At 52.0% G+C, this 13,740-nt stretch overlaps 1 protein-coding gene across 2 annotated transcripts in view; it reads left to right on the top strand.

Annotated features, from left to right (window-relative positions):
- The window catches only part of CACNA2D3 (calcium voltage-gated channel auxiliary subunit alpha2delta 3), an 874,937-nt gene that overhangs the window by 575,267 nt on the left and 285,930 nt on the right, over nucleotides 1–13,740 (top strand). For both annotated transcript variants that reach the window (XM_036266884.1, XM_036266885.1), the window contains exons 12-13: nucleotides 553–631; nucleotides 10,683–10,816. In XM_036266884.1, the coding sequence (XP_036122777.1) occupies nucleotides 553–631; nucleotides 10,683–10,816 (213 nt within the window). The remainder of the gene's footprint in view (nucleotides 1–552; nucleotides 632–10,682; nucleotides 10,817–13,740) is intronic.

Raw genomic sequence — 13,740 nt, 5'->3', positions numbered from 1 at the left:
TTGACATGTGTTCTCCGCGCCTCAGGAGGGCTTGAGAGGGTCTGCCCTGGCCTCCTGGCCGCAGGCTGTGCCTCTTGTCGGTCATTTACCTCCTCAAACCCAGCCAGAGACCGCAGACGGCCAGAGAGCGCCTGCAGCCTGTCCTCACCACCGGGGGGAAATGCTGAGGGTCTTTCGTGGCGTTTTTATTCCCCAGAAGAGCACACTCTGCATTTCCTGTGCGGATTTGGTCCAGACCTGGATGCTCGTGTCCATATGTGTGCAGCACACCCCAGCCGGGCTGTCGCCCGTCTCCCCTTCCCCGTGGTAACCCTCTGCCGCGGGCCGCACACCGAAAAACAACCGCCACCAGTGCCATATGGCAAAAAAGATCAAAGGCCCCGGTTTTGAATATATTTCAAGCTGACTGTACTTCAAATGTTTTAAATATGTTCCTCCAGATGGGAAGCGTGGAGCATTCACGAGGTGAACCACATGTGTGTGAGCCGGAGTGTGGTGTGTGCGGGGCAGAGAGACGTGAATGCCATTGACCGTGGTTTGCCTTCCTCGCAGGTGCGCATCTTCACCTACCTCATCGGACGGGAGGCGGCCTTTGCAGACAACCTCAAGTGGATGGCCTGCGCCAACAAAGGTGGGTCCTGCGACGGGCGGCTCTGCGCGCCTCCTCCTGGACGTGCGGAAATCAAGGTAGTCATGAGGAGGCGAGGATTCTAGGCGAAGGCTGGGCATTCTAAGATAAGGTCTGGGTGTTCCTAGATGACTTTTGATAAACTCGGAGCAACTTCTCCCAAAATATGCGTATAAAGTTTGAGGACAAAGTCAAGTGGAGCGGCTAAGCCCCTTTGCTGTACTGCTCAGTGGCTGGGTGGCTGGGAGCATCCCTGTGGCGGAGCCCTGGGCTGTGCTCCAGATACCCACAGGCTCACTCAGCATCCCCGGTGCCCTGCGGCCCCCTGGGGCCTCCACACTGGTTCTGGCCAGTAGTCTGTACGCAAAACCCACCTGGCTCATCTCTGGGTTCATGCATGTAAGAGCTGCTGCGGTGATGCCCGTGTTCTCTCCGGCTCACGTGCACGCTAAGCCCCATGGTGGGAGAGTCATGAAATGGAGCGACCTCATCTGCCTGGGTCCCTCAGGGACCACGTGAAGCACAGGCCTTTCCGCTCACCCTGCCCCCTGCCGTTTGCCAGCCCACACTGCATATGTAGCGTGTGTGATGAACCTTTGTGTGAAGCCGCTAAGGTTTCCGGTCCCATGTGTTCCCGCGACGTGACGTAGCCTGCACAGCGAATTAAGTCAGTTAACTCTAACCTGCTTTCCTGTTCTAATTTTCAAAATGGAAATGGGAATAATAGTTCTTCCTTGGATTCTTATTAAATATAAGTATTAATGAAATGATGCATGTTAAGTACCTATTTCAGGGACTGGGGCATAGGAAGAGCATAATAATTGTTGGCTCTTCTATATTCACAGGTTAGTTGATTACTGGCCTCCTGTTGTATGTAAGGAGCAGTGCTTTGGGAAAGGCCCAGGGAGGGCAGGAATAGGCCCTCCAGTCTATGAAGGGTTTCTTTCCATTCTACATTCGAGGCAAATAGGTGGTAGACTCCAGATACCATGAGTCTTAACCCAGACTCCTTGAGTTTAAATCCAGCCTCCACCATCCACCGACCCTTTGCAGGGTACCAAACCTGTCTGGGTCTGAGTTATGTCACCCACAGAGCAGAGGAAGTGATACCTGCCCCATACAGATACTGTGAGCATGCACAGAGGTTGTGCAAGGGAAGATGGTAGCTCAGTGCCTGGCACATCCATGCCCACAGCATTTCCGGGTCACATTGATCTGTGCACATGGCTTATCCCCATCCTGAGGCCGCACACTCTGTGCAGGCTGCCTTTGACCCTGATTTCATCTTGATCACTGACAGAGCCCGGCCTCCCCCCTCACTCAGAGTGGGTGATCGTCTGATGTTCCTAAAATGAGTACGTTGATGATAAACACTAATAAAGGGAGATATGTTCTGTTGCTCATATATCAGTATTGATGAACATCAGTGGTTTGTTTTTGTGTTGTCTCCTAAGCCATCCTTTATAAAAGTGTGTGCCTTAGTGGAGGAAAGGGGACCCAACGAAGGCTTTGCAGTTCTCACACTAGTTTTTGTAACTTAAAATAAGGTTATTTTAGTTGCAAGCAACCAAAGTTGCTCCCTGAAATTAAAGAGAGGATTGTTTTGGAGAGAAGAGTGACTCAGAATGTAGACTGGGAAGGGAAGTTGTGTCCCAGGAGGACCAGGAGCTGGGTTTCTGTTTTTCTTTCCCCTCTTGGTCTCTTGCTACCCCCCATGGGATTCTTCTTCTCTGTAGGTAGACCTTCTGTGCTCTGGTGTGTGCATATTCAGAAATGCCCACCCTCTGCCATGCACACATTGTGGGGCAGGGCCTGATACTAGAACGGAGTTTATACTTTCTCCATCTGAGACTGATTCTCGGCTCTAAGCTCTGATTTTAAGTCCCCCACCTCCCTACCAAAAAAGACTATGACCCCCACTTGGGCCTGGGCTCCCCCTGCTGAATAGGGTATGGACAGAGGTAAGTCCACAGAGAAGAAGATATGCACCCTGAGGGGCTCAGCGTTGGGGGCGGGGGTGGAAGTTCTCAGAGAAGAGGTGCATAGTCAAGCAAACAAACCTGGGCCTGTCTTCCCCTTTGCTCAGCATTGTCCTTAATTGTCGGCTTCTGCTTGGAACAATGTTATAAGAAAGTATCGATTTCCTCCTTGAAGAAGTGGAGACCTACACAGACGTTGGAACATTTGCATGAGGCTCTAAAATAACACGTTCTATAATTATTTTCGCGTATTGGCTGGCTCGCCCCCGTAGGGATCAGCAATCCGATGATCGTGGAGTTCAGGCATTTGGCTGCATTTCGGGGGACACGTGGGAGGACCATAGGCACGAGGAGATGGGAGCTGATGCACCCTATGTTCCTCCGAGGGAAGAGGCCATTCTTGAAATAATTTCTGGAACTTTGTTGACGTTTGAAAATCTTGAGTGAGCTCCACTTTTCCTGTTTTTCTTTCCCCCTTTATTCTGTGGTCCTGAAAACAAAAACAAAGAACAGGGTTCCTTTCCATTTTTTACAAACGCTGTGCTATTCCTGCCCCACCAGACTGCAGTTCTTCCCATCGGCTCGTGTGCACTTAGTCATGGTTATTGTTTTCACCACCGTCTGTGTCCAGCTGATGGAAATTACTCAAATTGAAGTCTTGTCTTAATCAACTAATATTGCACCATAATTTAGTTTTAGTCATTGTTTATAAGAATCTTTGAAGCATCCTTTTGAAGACAGTTTAGTCGAGTCGGAGTATTTCAGGGCCTGGCCATAGAATACAGCGCTTTCCATTGAAAAGCTCTGAGCACAGAACTTGGAAAATCCAAGGAGGTAATAGTAGCCGCCGAGCTGGCCGGGCCTTGGATTCCACAGTGATTCTCCTTCTCTTCCTGTCTAAATCCGGCCATTTCCTTCCCTGCCAGAGCCGGCCCCTCTCCCAAGCTCCACCGTCCTCACCCTGCTTCTCCTCCAGAGGGCCTTGGGGATGAAATGTCATTGTTTACTGCTCTCCCAAGCGGCAGTTGCCATCCAAATGTTAGGTTCCCGTCGTCTGTGCCCATGTAAACACTGGCTTCACGTTGCGTCAGTTATGGGGTTTTGGACCACGTAACATCAGTGAGCAAGTATTCTTCTCTGGTCATTAATTAAATCATTGTTTATAGTCTCAGATTGTTATAGTATGGAGGCAGCATAACATTTTTCATCTCAAGTGACATGAGGTCCAGAGGGGCCCCCCTTACATATTTTCGTCCTGACTCAGACAAGTTCTTCGGTGAAATGAGTCATTAACATTCAGGGGCCAGAGCAGACTCCAGGAGAGCCCAGGGGAGCCCAAGGAGAAGCCTGTGGGCAGACCAGCCGGGCCTGGCCAGAGTGGCCCCGGGGAGGAGCAGGAGCAGTCGGGGTCCACACACCTTCCCAGCCTGGGGGTGAGGACCCACTGTCAGGATGGAACTTCTTGCTTGCAAGTCTGCTAGCCGTGGAGACTGTTCTCAGCCAGTGGACCTCAGACATGTCCCCTGGAAATGGATGTCTGGGGACGTTTATACCCCTTGCAGGAGTTCTCTGTCTTCTCTCGTCTACTAGCAAAATCCAGAGAGGCCTGGAGCTCATTGGTTTGTTTCATTTTATGCATAACTAGGTCCTATCTTGAGGGAAACAGCCCTAATGAGGCAAAGCAGCAAACCGTTTTAAAGCCATTAAAACAATCATCGCCACTGTACGACGGCTTGTGGAATACACAGTTCCGAGTTCATACTGCTGGATGAATAAGTGAGCTGGGAAACTGAAAAGAGGGGCCGCCTCGCCCAGATATGCTATAAAGCCATGATGACCTTCTCTCGTGTTCAGTGTGCCAAGATTTTAAATAAGCGCTGCCTGAATCTCCTTCAGAAATCACGGCGAATGGAGTGTTTTCCAGCTGTGCAAATAGAGACGGGCCCCCGTGTTTGGGTTCTCAACCAATCAGTCATCGTTGGGCCGCACGGAGACGCCACACGAGCCTGTCCCGGTTGTGTGCTCAGCCTGCCCCTGTTGGTGGGTCCGTGTGACTCTCTCCTCCTCCGAAAGCGAACTCGGGGCCCAGCCCTCCTTGGAAGTTCAGACCCGAAGCCCTTTCCCGTGAAACAGCCCTCACCCCCCCTCTACCTTCGTTTCGAAGGGTCTTGGCCCCTAAAAGGTAGCTTCCCGTGTATGAGGCCACAATGGCTGTAGGTGAGGGTAGGGGAAGTGGCCATGAACACGTTCACTATTGTGGAACAGGTGCAAGAAGGCAAACATGGCAATTACTCAGGTATCTTTCTGTAATAGTTTTTGTACCCTTTGACCGATATCCCCCCAATTCCCCTAAACCCTCGGCCCCTGGTAACCACCATTTCACTCTCTGTGTCTACACGTTCAGCTTTTGGAGAGGCCACACGGATCCCAGAGCTGAGGACATCATGCAGCATTAGTTTTCCTCTGTCTCCTTACCTCCCTCAGTACGGTACCCTGTGGTCCATCCATGTTGATGCAAATGGCAGGATTTCCTTCTTTCTCATGGCTGAATAACAAATACTCCACAGTGCGCGCGCGCGCGTGTGTGTTGATGGGCACTTAAGTTGTGTGCATTCTTTGTGTACCTTATTTGTACACGAAGATGGTGCGGCCGCTGTTTATAGCAGCTAAGGATGAAACACTGGCAGGAAGAGTGCACGGTTCTTTCTGTGTTATCCTTTCGACCCTCACTAGAGCTATTTGAGGTACTTGAGAAGAAAACTGACATTTAGTGTTCTCATCCAAGGTGAGCAGCTAGCAGGTGGCAGAACCAGGATCCAGGCCCATTGGACCTAAGCCGGGGCCTAACTTCACCAGGATGTGAGGTCACCTCTCTCGGGGAGAAAACAGTCGTGTTTCATAGAGGACTCCTGCATGTCGTCCGTAATCTGAAGGACTCTAGGAAAAGGAATCTAGAGGTGGAGAAAAGACTTGATCAGCTCATGAAGACTAGGCAGGGATTTCTACCCAGCCTGTGTGTTCCAGAAATGGCCCATCCTCAGCGTGTGGGCATGGGGTTCTGCTCTGATGGCGGCTCTGAGAGACGCTGAGGCGGGCTGGGGGGCGGGTGCCCGATAGACCTGCAGACGGGCCAGCATTCCTGGCTCCATCACACGGTCCTGTAAATACCTTTTCTAACATGAAATTAAATTCAAAACGCAGTATTATGCACCAAGGAAAATGCTCGTTTCTAAATTTGGGAGTCTAGCTGAGTCTCATGGCTTCACACCTGAGAGCCCCGTTCTCCAGGTGGGCACATGCCCATGGAGCCATGGGGTGGGCCCCCTGCCCTCCTGGTCAGTTCTTTCCAACCCACTGGACATGTGCCCTTTGGCACTAGGGCCACTGCCCTGGGAGGACCGAAGGCTGGCATCGGCTTTGTCTTCAGTGTCTTGTTCAGAGGGGAGAGTGTTTGTAAAGACCCATCAAGCCAGAGATGGACTAGGAACCTTGGCGTGGGAGGTAGACAGCCAGGTCTCCCACTGAGGAGCAGACTCAGGGCGGGCCCTCAGCTCTGACGTCATGGCAAATGAGAGTGATGAATGATGGGGCACCTCGCTCAAAGGCACCCTGTGGACAAGGGACTCTTAAGAAATCGCAAAGTCAGGGTGGGAGAATCTCCGAAACACAAAGCACCAGGCTGCGTGTGGTTTCCCGCGCTGAGTGGTTGTAACCCGGAGTTCACAGGGGCCTCTGCCAGGGAATAAAGTACATAAATAGATGTTACATAGAAAAATGAGAAGACCATTTGTAATAGGTGGCTAATTGCAGCATTAATTACTCCTTGGTAATTACCGAATGATTGCTGATTCTGTTTCCCTTCATGATATATGATGTCCAAAAAGGCTCATTAAAGAAGAGAATAAACATTCAAGGGCCAGAATGTAAAAGAAAAAAGGGGGCGGTGGAGAGGGAAAGGGAGAAGGGGCCGGTTCGGAGAACGCAGAGGGGAGACTAGGGGAGCGTCTATGGTTACAGCCAAGGCTTCCAGGCCTCGGCAACTTCCTGTTATCCATCAAAAGTACATTTGTTAACTAAAACTTGGTTGAAAACAAGAAAGAGTCTTTCAGAAAGGTTTGAGATTTTAATGGGCTGAGGTTAGGTGATTAAATTGGCATGGAGCTTTGTAGTATACGTTATTAATATTACTTTTGTAATTTCAGCGTCTCTTGCCTTTTGTGCATCTGCAACCCTGGTCTGTGTCGTGACATAGAGTTAGACCTGTGGCCTGGGTTTTGAGTGGATCTTTGTGCTCGTTGTTGAGCATTTCCCGGGAACCTCACGGAGAGCCGTGCATTTCTCCACCCGTCCTCAATGGTTCCCAGCCACAGAGCCGCGGGCAGCCCGTCGGGGCCACCTCCCAGGGGAGGGCCTCAGGGCGGCCAGGTCCGTCCTTTCCAACACAGGGGGAGCCCGAGTCTTCACTGCTGGAGAGCAAAGGTGTTGGAATCAGGTGCGCCTGGATTCGAACTGCTCTGGGACGATCCTGGAATTCTCCGTGTGTTTCCTCCCTGAACAGTGAGCACAGGTTGGGCTGCTGTGCTGCCCAGCGCACAGGGCCGGGCGAATCCCGTAAGACGTCAGTGGGTCCCTGAGCTGCCAGTGGGCCCCGCGACCCCGTGTGCCAGCTCTGGGAACCCTGCGCCCGACAAGACGGGCACCCGTTTTTGGTCCCATTGCAGGGAGCTAGTATTCCGGTGAAAGAACATAGTAAATTAAACACGCAAGTCAGAATCCAGCACCAGAGGGGTCCTCTGAAGAAAGTGAAGGCAGGGCGAAGTGAGAGGGTCCCAGTCTAGACAGCGAACCCTGCAGGACATCACCACGGCCCGGCCGGGAGAAACCGGTGTGCCGGGCAGAGGGCACGGCAGGGGCCAAGGCCTGAGAGCAGGATGAACTGGGCCCGCGAGAGGGAGAGGCAGGCCAGGGGGCTGGGACATGAAAGGAGGGTGGAGGAAGAAAAGGGGGCGAGGTCATCCAGGTGGGGGACGGGCACCCGAGGGAGAGCGTCTTGGTGGTCTCGTAAGAAACCGGGGTTTTGTTCTAACTCTCACTAGAACCCGTGTTAGGATCTTAAGCAGGGAGACAACCTGTGTACACTCTCAGACGGGCCCTCTGGCTGCTGGAAGGAGCCCGGATAATACCAGGGGACCGGTGGGGAGGTGTCTTCTCTGGGAGACTCCGGAGTCCGGGGCGGGCGGGGCAGTGGAGAGGGACGTGGATTTCGATGTGTTACAGCGATCGGGCCGGAAGGACATGCTCGTGGGTGAGCTATGGGCGGGGGAGCGAAGGATGGCCCCCCAGGACAGTGCTCATGTCTCATGTTCTCGGCCTAACCTGGGGGTGGCGCCCTTTGCGGGGACGGGGGAGGGGAGTCAGGAGTTGGCTTCGGCGAGTTCAGTCGGAGAACCTGCTAGTCATCCCGAGGAGGTGTCAGGTACGCCGTTGGCTGTGGGTCTGGAGCTCTGGGGAGAAGCCAGCCTTTTGTAGCTTCTCAGAACGTTGACTGTGACAAGCCCAGTGAGGATGATCTCAGCTGCATCCCTGTCCAAGTGTGTGGTGTTTGTTCCTTTCCACCCCCTCTATGCTAATGCGCTGTCTCTCCCCTCCTCCTCTTTGCATTCATTCCCTTTCTCCTCTTGGTCCTACTTCGGGAAACCCAAATCAGGGATTTTTACCGTTGGCTTTGAGAATTAAGAAAATACAGACGACCAAGAGGAACTCCTCCTAAGAGATGCTGTCTTTACTACCCACTGGGCGCAGGAACCCCAAATAGGGATGGTTCTACACTGAGAACCACTCACCGTGTACCCCAAGGACCCAGAGCTTACCAACACGGCAATACCGCTCTTAGCTGTCCTCCCTGATTGGTGGTCTAAGACCTTGCCTACTAGGAAAAAGATGAAATGTCTTCTTATTCAAACACGGACCGCAGCCGCTGTGCGTGGAGAGGTAACTATGGATGCCCCTTTCACCCAGGGACCGCTTCCGTACGTGTCTTTCCCACCATGCCTCCAGGAGAGGCTGCCTGGCGTCTTGTGAGAACAGGGTCCCAGTGGTCCCCTAACTGTGATGCCTGACCTCTCGGGGAGGGCCGCGGTGTGCACGGGCCCCGCTCGCGGGTGCAGGCGAGACCAGGGGCTCAGAACCTGCTCCTGCAGGGCCCGGTTCCCCTCAGAGGGCCTGGCTCTGCCCCCCCCCCCAGGAGGCTGGGGTGGACAGGAGTGACAACGCATGGTAATTAGCACTGAGCAGCGCTGTCACCAGGAAGGCAGAAGCCACATGGCCCCAACCTGGTTTTGGGTTGGCACACCAAATTCAAACCAGCTGGCCTTTGTTTGGACATGCCCTGGGAGGACCCGGCCTATCTGGACGGCAGAGGGCTGGCATTCCCTCGCCCTGAGCACAGTCGGGCGCCGCGGGGCTCTGGAAGCATGCAGCAGGCTCCAGGACGGAGCTGGCTCCAGGGCACACGGACCCGCTCTGAGCTGTTGGCCGTCGGAGCCAGCACGAGCGTAGGTAGCAGGGTCCTCATGCAATGGGGAGGAAACTCGACTGTGTTGATCCTGTGCCTCCTGCTAACGTCCTTCTGTGACTACCCACCTGCAGGATAAAGCTGAAGCCCTTCCCAAGGCCCTGCGTGCCAGTCCCTGTGCCCACTCCTCTGGTCGTACACCACCCCACGTGTGCCCTCCCGCCCCAGCTCCCCACCTCAGTCACTCTGTGCCAGTTTCCGTTCCCAGAAGGGGCCCAGTCCAACCCTCAGCCTTATTACACTCCTTGCTTTGCTGGACACACCCTTAGCCCCCTTCCTCTAGCCACTGGTCCTCAGCCTTCGGGGTTCAGGGGTGCTGACCCTGGCTTGGGGCTCCCAAGTGCTTGGCTGTCCTGGCTGTGGGCTTTAGGGTGATGTTGATTGTGCTATTCTGCAGTTGTTTTCCTCTGACTTTCCAGGCCCATTTTGTTAATCCCTGCTTCTCCAGGGCTAGGTACCAAGAGAGCCTTCCACAAATGTTTGAATGAAGGGCCCCCTCCTAGGGACGCAGACCTGTGCTCAGTTCATCCCTTCCCTTCTAACATCTCCCAACCCACACGCAGCAAGGCCCATGGGACCCCAGACTGAAGAGGAACATAGCGATGAGCTGAACTCAAGATCAAAAGGGCATCTCCATCCCTGAGACAAGAGTGTGGTTAGAACATTTTCTGTAACGTAGAAACCGTGTCTACCCGGCGTAGTCAAAAGGCAGGTCTGGTAACCCCCGGGGGTCTGAGCTGGCATGTCAGCCTCAAACATGTCAAGGGCAAAATTGTATGAAAGCAAAGGGCACAGATTAAGAGACCATAGTCCTGGGTTCCCCCTCTGTGTTTGCTGCTGGACACCTCTGGGGATGTAGGTGCAACATCTCCTCGGTCTGCCTCGGTCGTCTCATCTTTAAAGTGGGCACGGTTATCCCTGCTTCATCATGCCGTCAAGAATAAATGGCACAAAGCCTCTCAAGTGTTGAGCAAATTCTCTGTCCCTTAGGAAGCACTCAAAAATTAGTTATACCTCTTGTTGTTAGAGCGATAAAAACGGATAGCCTTTTAATGGTGTGGTTTATAGTTTTCCCATAGGAAATAAACTCACTAACATGAAAAACAAAAGGTTTCAAAATGGCATGTAAGAGGGCTCCTGTTTCTGCTGGGTAAGGTCCGTACGTGTAGGTATGGAAAATAGTGGGGAAGACGGTCTCGGTCCACGGTCCGACGCGCAGTCCACTGGGCCACACTGCCGGCAGGGAAGACGTTCTCTATCTAAAGGGTCAGCAGGCTTCCTCGGGGAGGTGGGTTGATGGTTGATCTTAATGTTATTCCTTTGCTTGCTGATATTTTTGAACATGAGCCCATGACTCACGAAGTGGGTGATGGCAGAGGAGAGATGCAGCGTTTAGAAGGGAAAAGAAAAGGAAGGAACTAGCGAGAGGCTGAGGCATGGCCTGTGATGCTGCCTGGTGGCAGGTGTCCCTGCGGTCACTGAGCCGGTTCTCCCTCGGCAGGTTTCTTCACGCAGATCTCCACGCTGGCCGACGTGCAGGAGAACGTCATGGAGTACCTGCACGTCCTGAGCCGGCCCAAAGTCATCGACCAGGAGCACGACGTGGTGTGGACCGAAGCCTACATCGACAGCACCGTGAGTCCACGGGCCCTGGGGGAGCTGAGGGTTCACCCTGCCGTGGGAGAGTGCTCCGGGGTTCGATCCGGAGCACAGCCATCGTCTCATCGTCCTTGGCAGCGCGGTTCTGTGACATTTTCCTGTGCTGTGATTTGTGTTGGTCCCCTCAGCAGAAAGGGTGGTGGAGATGTAACCAGCCTCCTGGAGGGTGTCTGACCCGCACAGAAACGCACTTTTGATCGTGTCTTTAGTTGCTTCTCTGTCTTGTTACGTGTGCACAAACCCTGTCATTGTAGCAGTGATTAGGGGCCTGCTGATTCAGTCCTCGCCACCCGGGAGGCCTGTCCTGGGGACGAACCTGTGGGTCTCAGCTCGGGGAGGTGATGGAGCGCGGCTCTCACCAGGAATCCGAGCCCCCGGAGAGGCCACAGCTGCGTTTTCCTCCCGGAGACACGTGAGAAGATGCTTCACTGGAGGTTATGTAGACCCTGGATTGTTTTCGGATCTCTGGCCAAGGCTCATTCTAAAGCTGAATTCCAAGCAAAAGAGTCTGATGCTGAATTCGTTTGAAAGGAGGAGCTTTGCCAATCACCAAACAATGGTCCGTGGCCTGGTTTCTGGTGTATTTCCAGGGTGATTTTTCACAGTGATAATGAGTCTGATGGGAGTGGCATTTTCGTTCATTGATTGTAAACGTTCTCGCAGGGCCTCTCTCCCGTGGGTCTGTGGGGATCAGCATCACATTGATCACGGGCCGACAGAGCTGCTCCGAGGGCCTGTGCTGCCGTGGCCAGCTCTCTCCGTGAGCTCATTCCGCGCAGCCGCAGGCCAAGGCGGGGCGGGGACAGCGTGTGCGAACCCATCTCGGGGGCATCGCAGCAGCTGCCCCGTCTCCGCCTGAAAGTCACAGTGGGACCGTGGAAGTACAAACGGTCAAAAAGGGGGTCCCTTCCCCAGGAGAATCACCGTGAAGAGAGAAGGGAGTTACGCCGAAAACCCTCTCTGGTCGACAGGGAGACCTCGGGCTTGTACCCCTCTCAGAGTCTGACACCAGTTTGATTTAGAATCATGGAAACGCAATAACTAAGCCTCCTCATTAATGTGGGCGCCATGGTAACAATAACAGTAGCAACAACAGTGATGGTTCCATCTCTCCTCCCTGCGCTGAGTAAGGCAGGAAGGACAGCGTGAAGGAGGGGTGTGGCCAGCCAGGACTGGAGCCATCCAGTCACCCAGGGGTGTGTGCGTAAACCGCAAACAGCCCGTTTGATTCGGCACTGTATTTGTTCCATTTAAAAAATATAAAACAACGTCTCTATAATTAAAACATTATAGCATCAGCACCTGGATAAACAGATGGCTAGAATAGATGCCCCCCCCAAAGACCCATCTACACATAGAAATGTCGTGTATGATAAATGTGGCATCTCAGGTCAGTGGGGCTTCACCCTAAGTGCTTTTGAGAATACTAGATGACCATTTAGGGGAAGAAAGTTCTATTCTTAACAGCATACCCTGAAAAGAATTCCAGGGGGACCAGAGATCTAAACTGTAAAAAGTGAAACCATACAAGCAGTAGAACAACACGTGGGTCACTTCCTCTGTGGCCTGAATTCAGAGAAAGGCTTTCTAACAATGACTCCAAAATCCAGATTCAATAAAAAGAAAGAGAAGTAAGTTTGACTACTTCAAATAGAAACAAAACAAAGACCAACTCTTGTAAGTCAAAAACTATCATAAGCAAAGTCAAAAGGCAAATGGTAAAAATAGGAGAAAATATTTGCAGCATACAGGACACATAAAGAACTAATACTCTGCCCAGCTGGTGTGGCTCAGTGGATGGAGCATCGTCCCGTGGACTGAGAGGTCCCAGTTCGATTCCCAGTCAGGGCACATACCCAGGTTGAGGGCTTGATACCCAGTAAGGGGTGTGCAGGAGGCAGTCAATCAATGCTTCTCTCTCATTGATGTTTCTATCTCTCTCTCCTTACTTCTTTCTCTAAAACATCAATTGAAAATAAATAAATAAATAAAAGCTTAAAAAAGAACTATTAATCTTAATATATAAAGAACTTTTAACAATGAAAGGGAGAATCCCAAAATTCCTACAGAAAAAAATTGAGCAAAAAACATGAGCATAATAAAATTCACAATAATAATAATAAGAAGAAGAAGAATGGCTTTGAAACACATGGAAGATGTACAAGTTCACTCATAATAAGAAAAATGCAAATTAAAGTGTAGTGACATCCATTTCTCACTTCTCAGAGAGGCAAAAGCTGAAGCTTAACTGTACACTGTGTTGACGAGGCTGTGAGAAAGGGCGCCCGTCCGTTGCTATGGGAATCCCCCCTGGACCCAGCAATGCCAGTTATAGAAATTAACCCTAAAGATGAACCTCAGCAATATACAAATATGTTCTGTTCACTGCAGAATTGCTTATAATGGCAAAATACTGAAAGTTGCCAACATACCTACACACAAGAGATAGATGGATAAATGGTGGCACAGCCACACAGTGGACAAGAGATAGATGGATAAATTGCGGCACAGCCACACAGTGGACAAGAGATAGATGGATAAATTGCAGCACAGCCACACAGCGGACAAGAAATAGATGGATAGCCCTGGCCAGTTTGGCTCAGCGGTTAGAGCGTCGGCCTGCAGTCCGGAGAGACCCGGGTTCGGTTCCCGCTAAGGGCACGTACTTCGGTTGCAGTTTGTCCCCGGCCCTGGTTGGTCGTGCGGGTGGCAGCCACTTGATGTGTCCCTTCACGTCGATGTTTCTCTCTCTCTCTCCCTTCCTCTCTCTCCCTCCCACTCTATCTGTACAAAGGGTGGAAAAATATCCTCGGGTGAGGATAAAAACAAAAACAAAAAAAAGAGATAGATGGATAAATGGTGGCACAGCCACACAGCGGATAAGAGATAGATGGATAAAT

The sequence above is a fragment of the Molossus molossus genome, unplaced genomic scaffold, assembly GCF_014108415.1.
Source record: "Molossus molossus isolate mMolMol1 unplaced genomic scaffold, mMolMol1.p scaffold_m16_p_18, whole genome shotgun sequence".
Lineage (NCBI taxonomy): Eukaryota > Metazoa > Chordata > Mammalia > Chiroptera > Molossidae > Molossus > Molossus molossus.
This window is presented reverse-complemented; position numbering and strand designations above follow the sequence as displayed.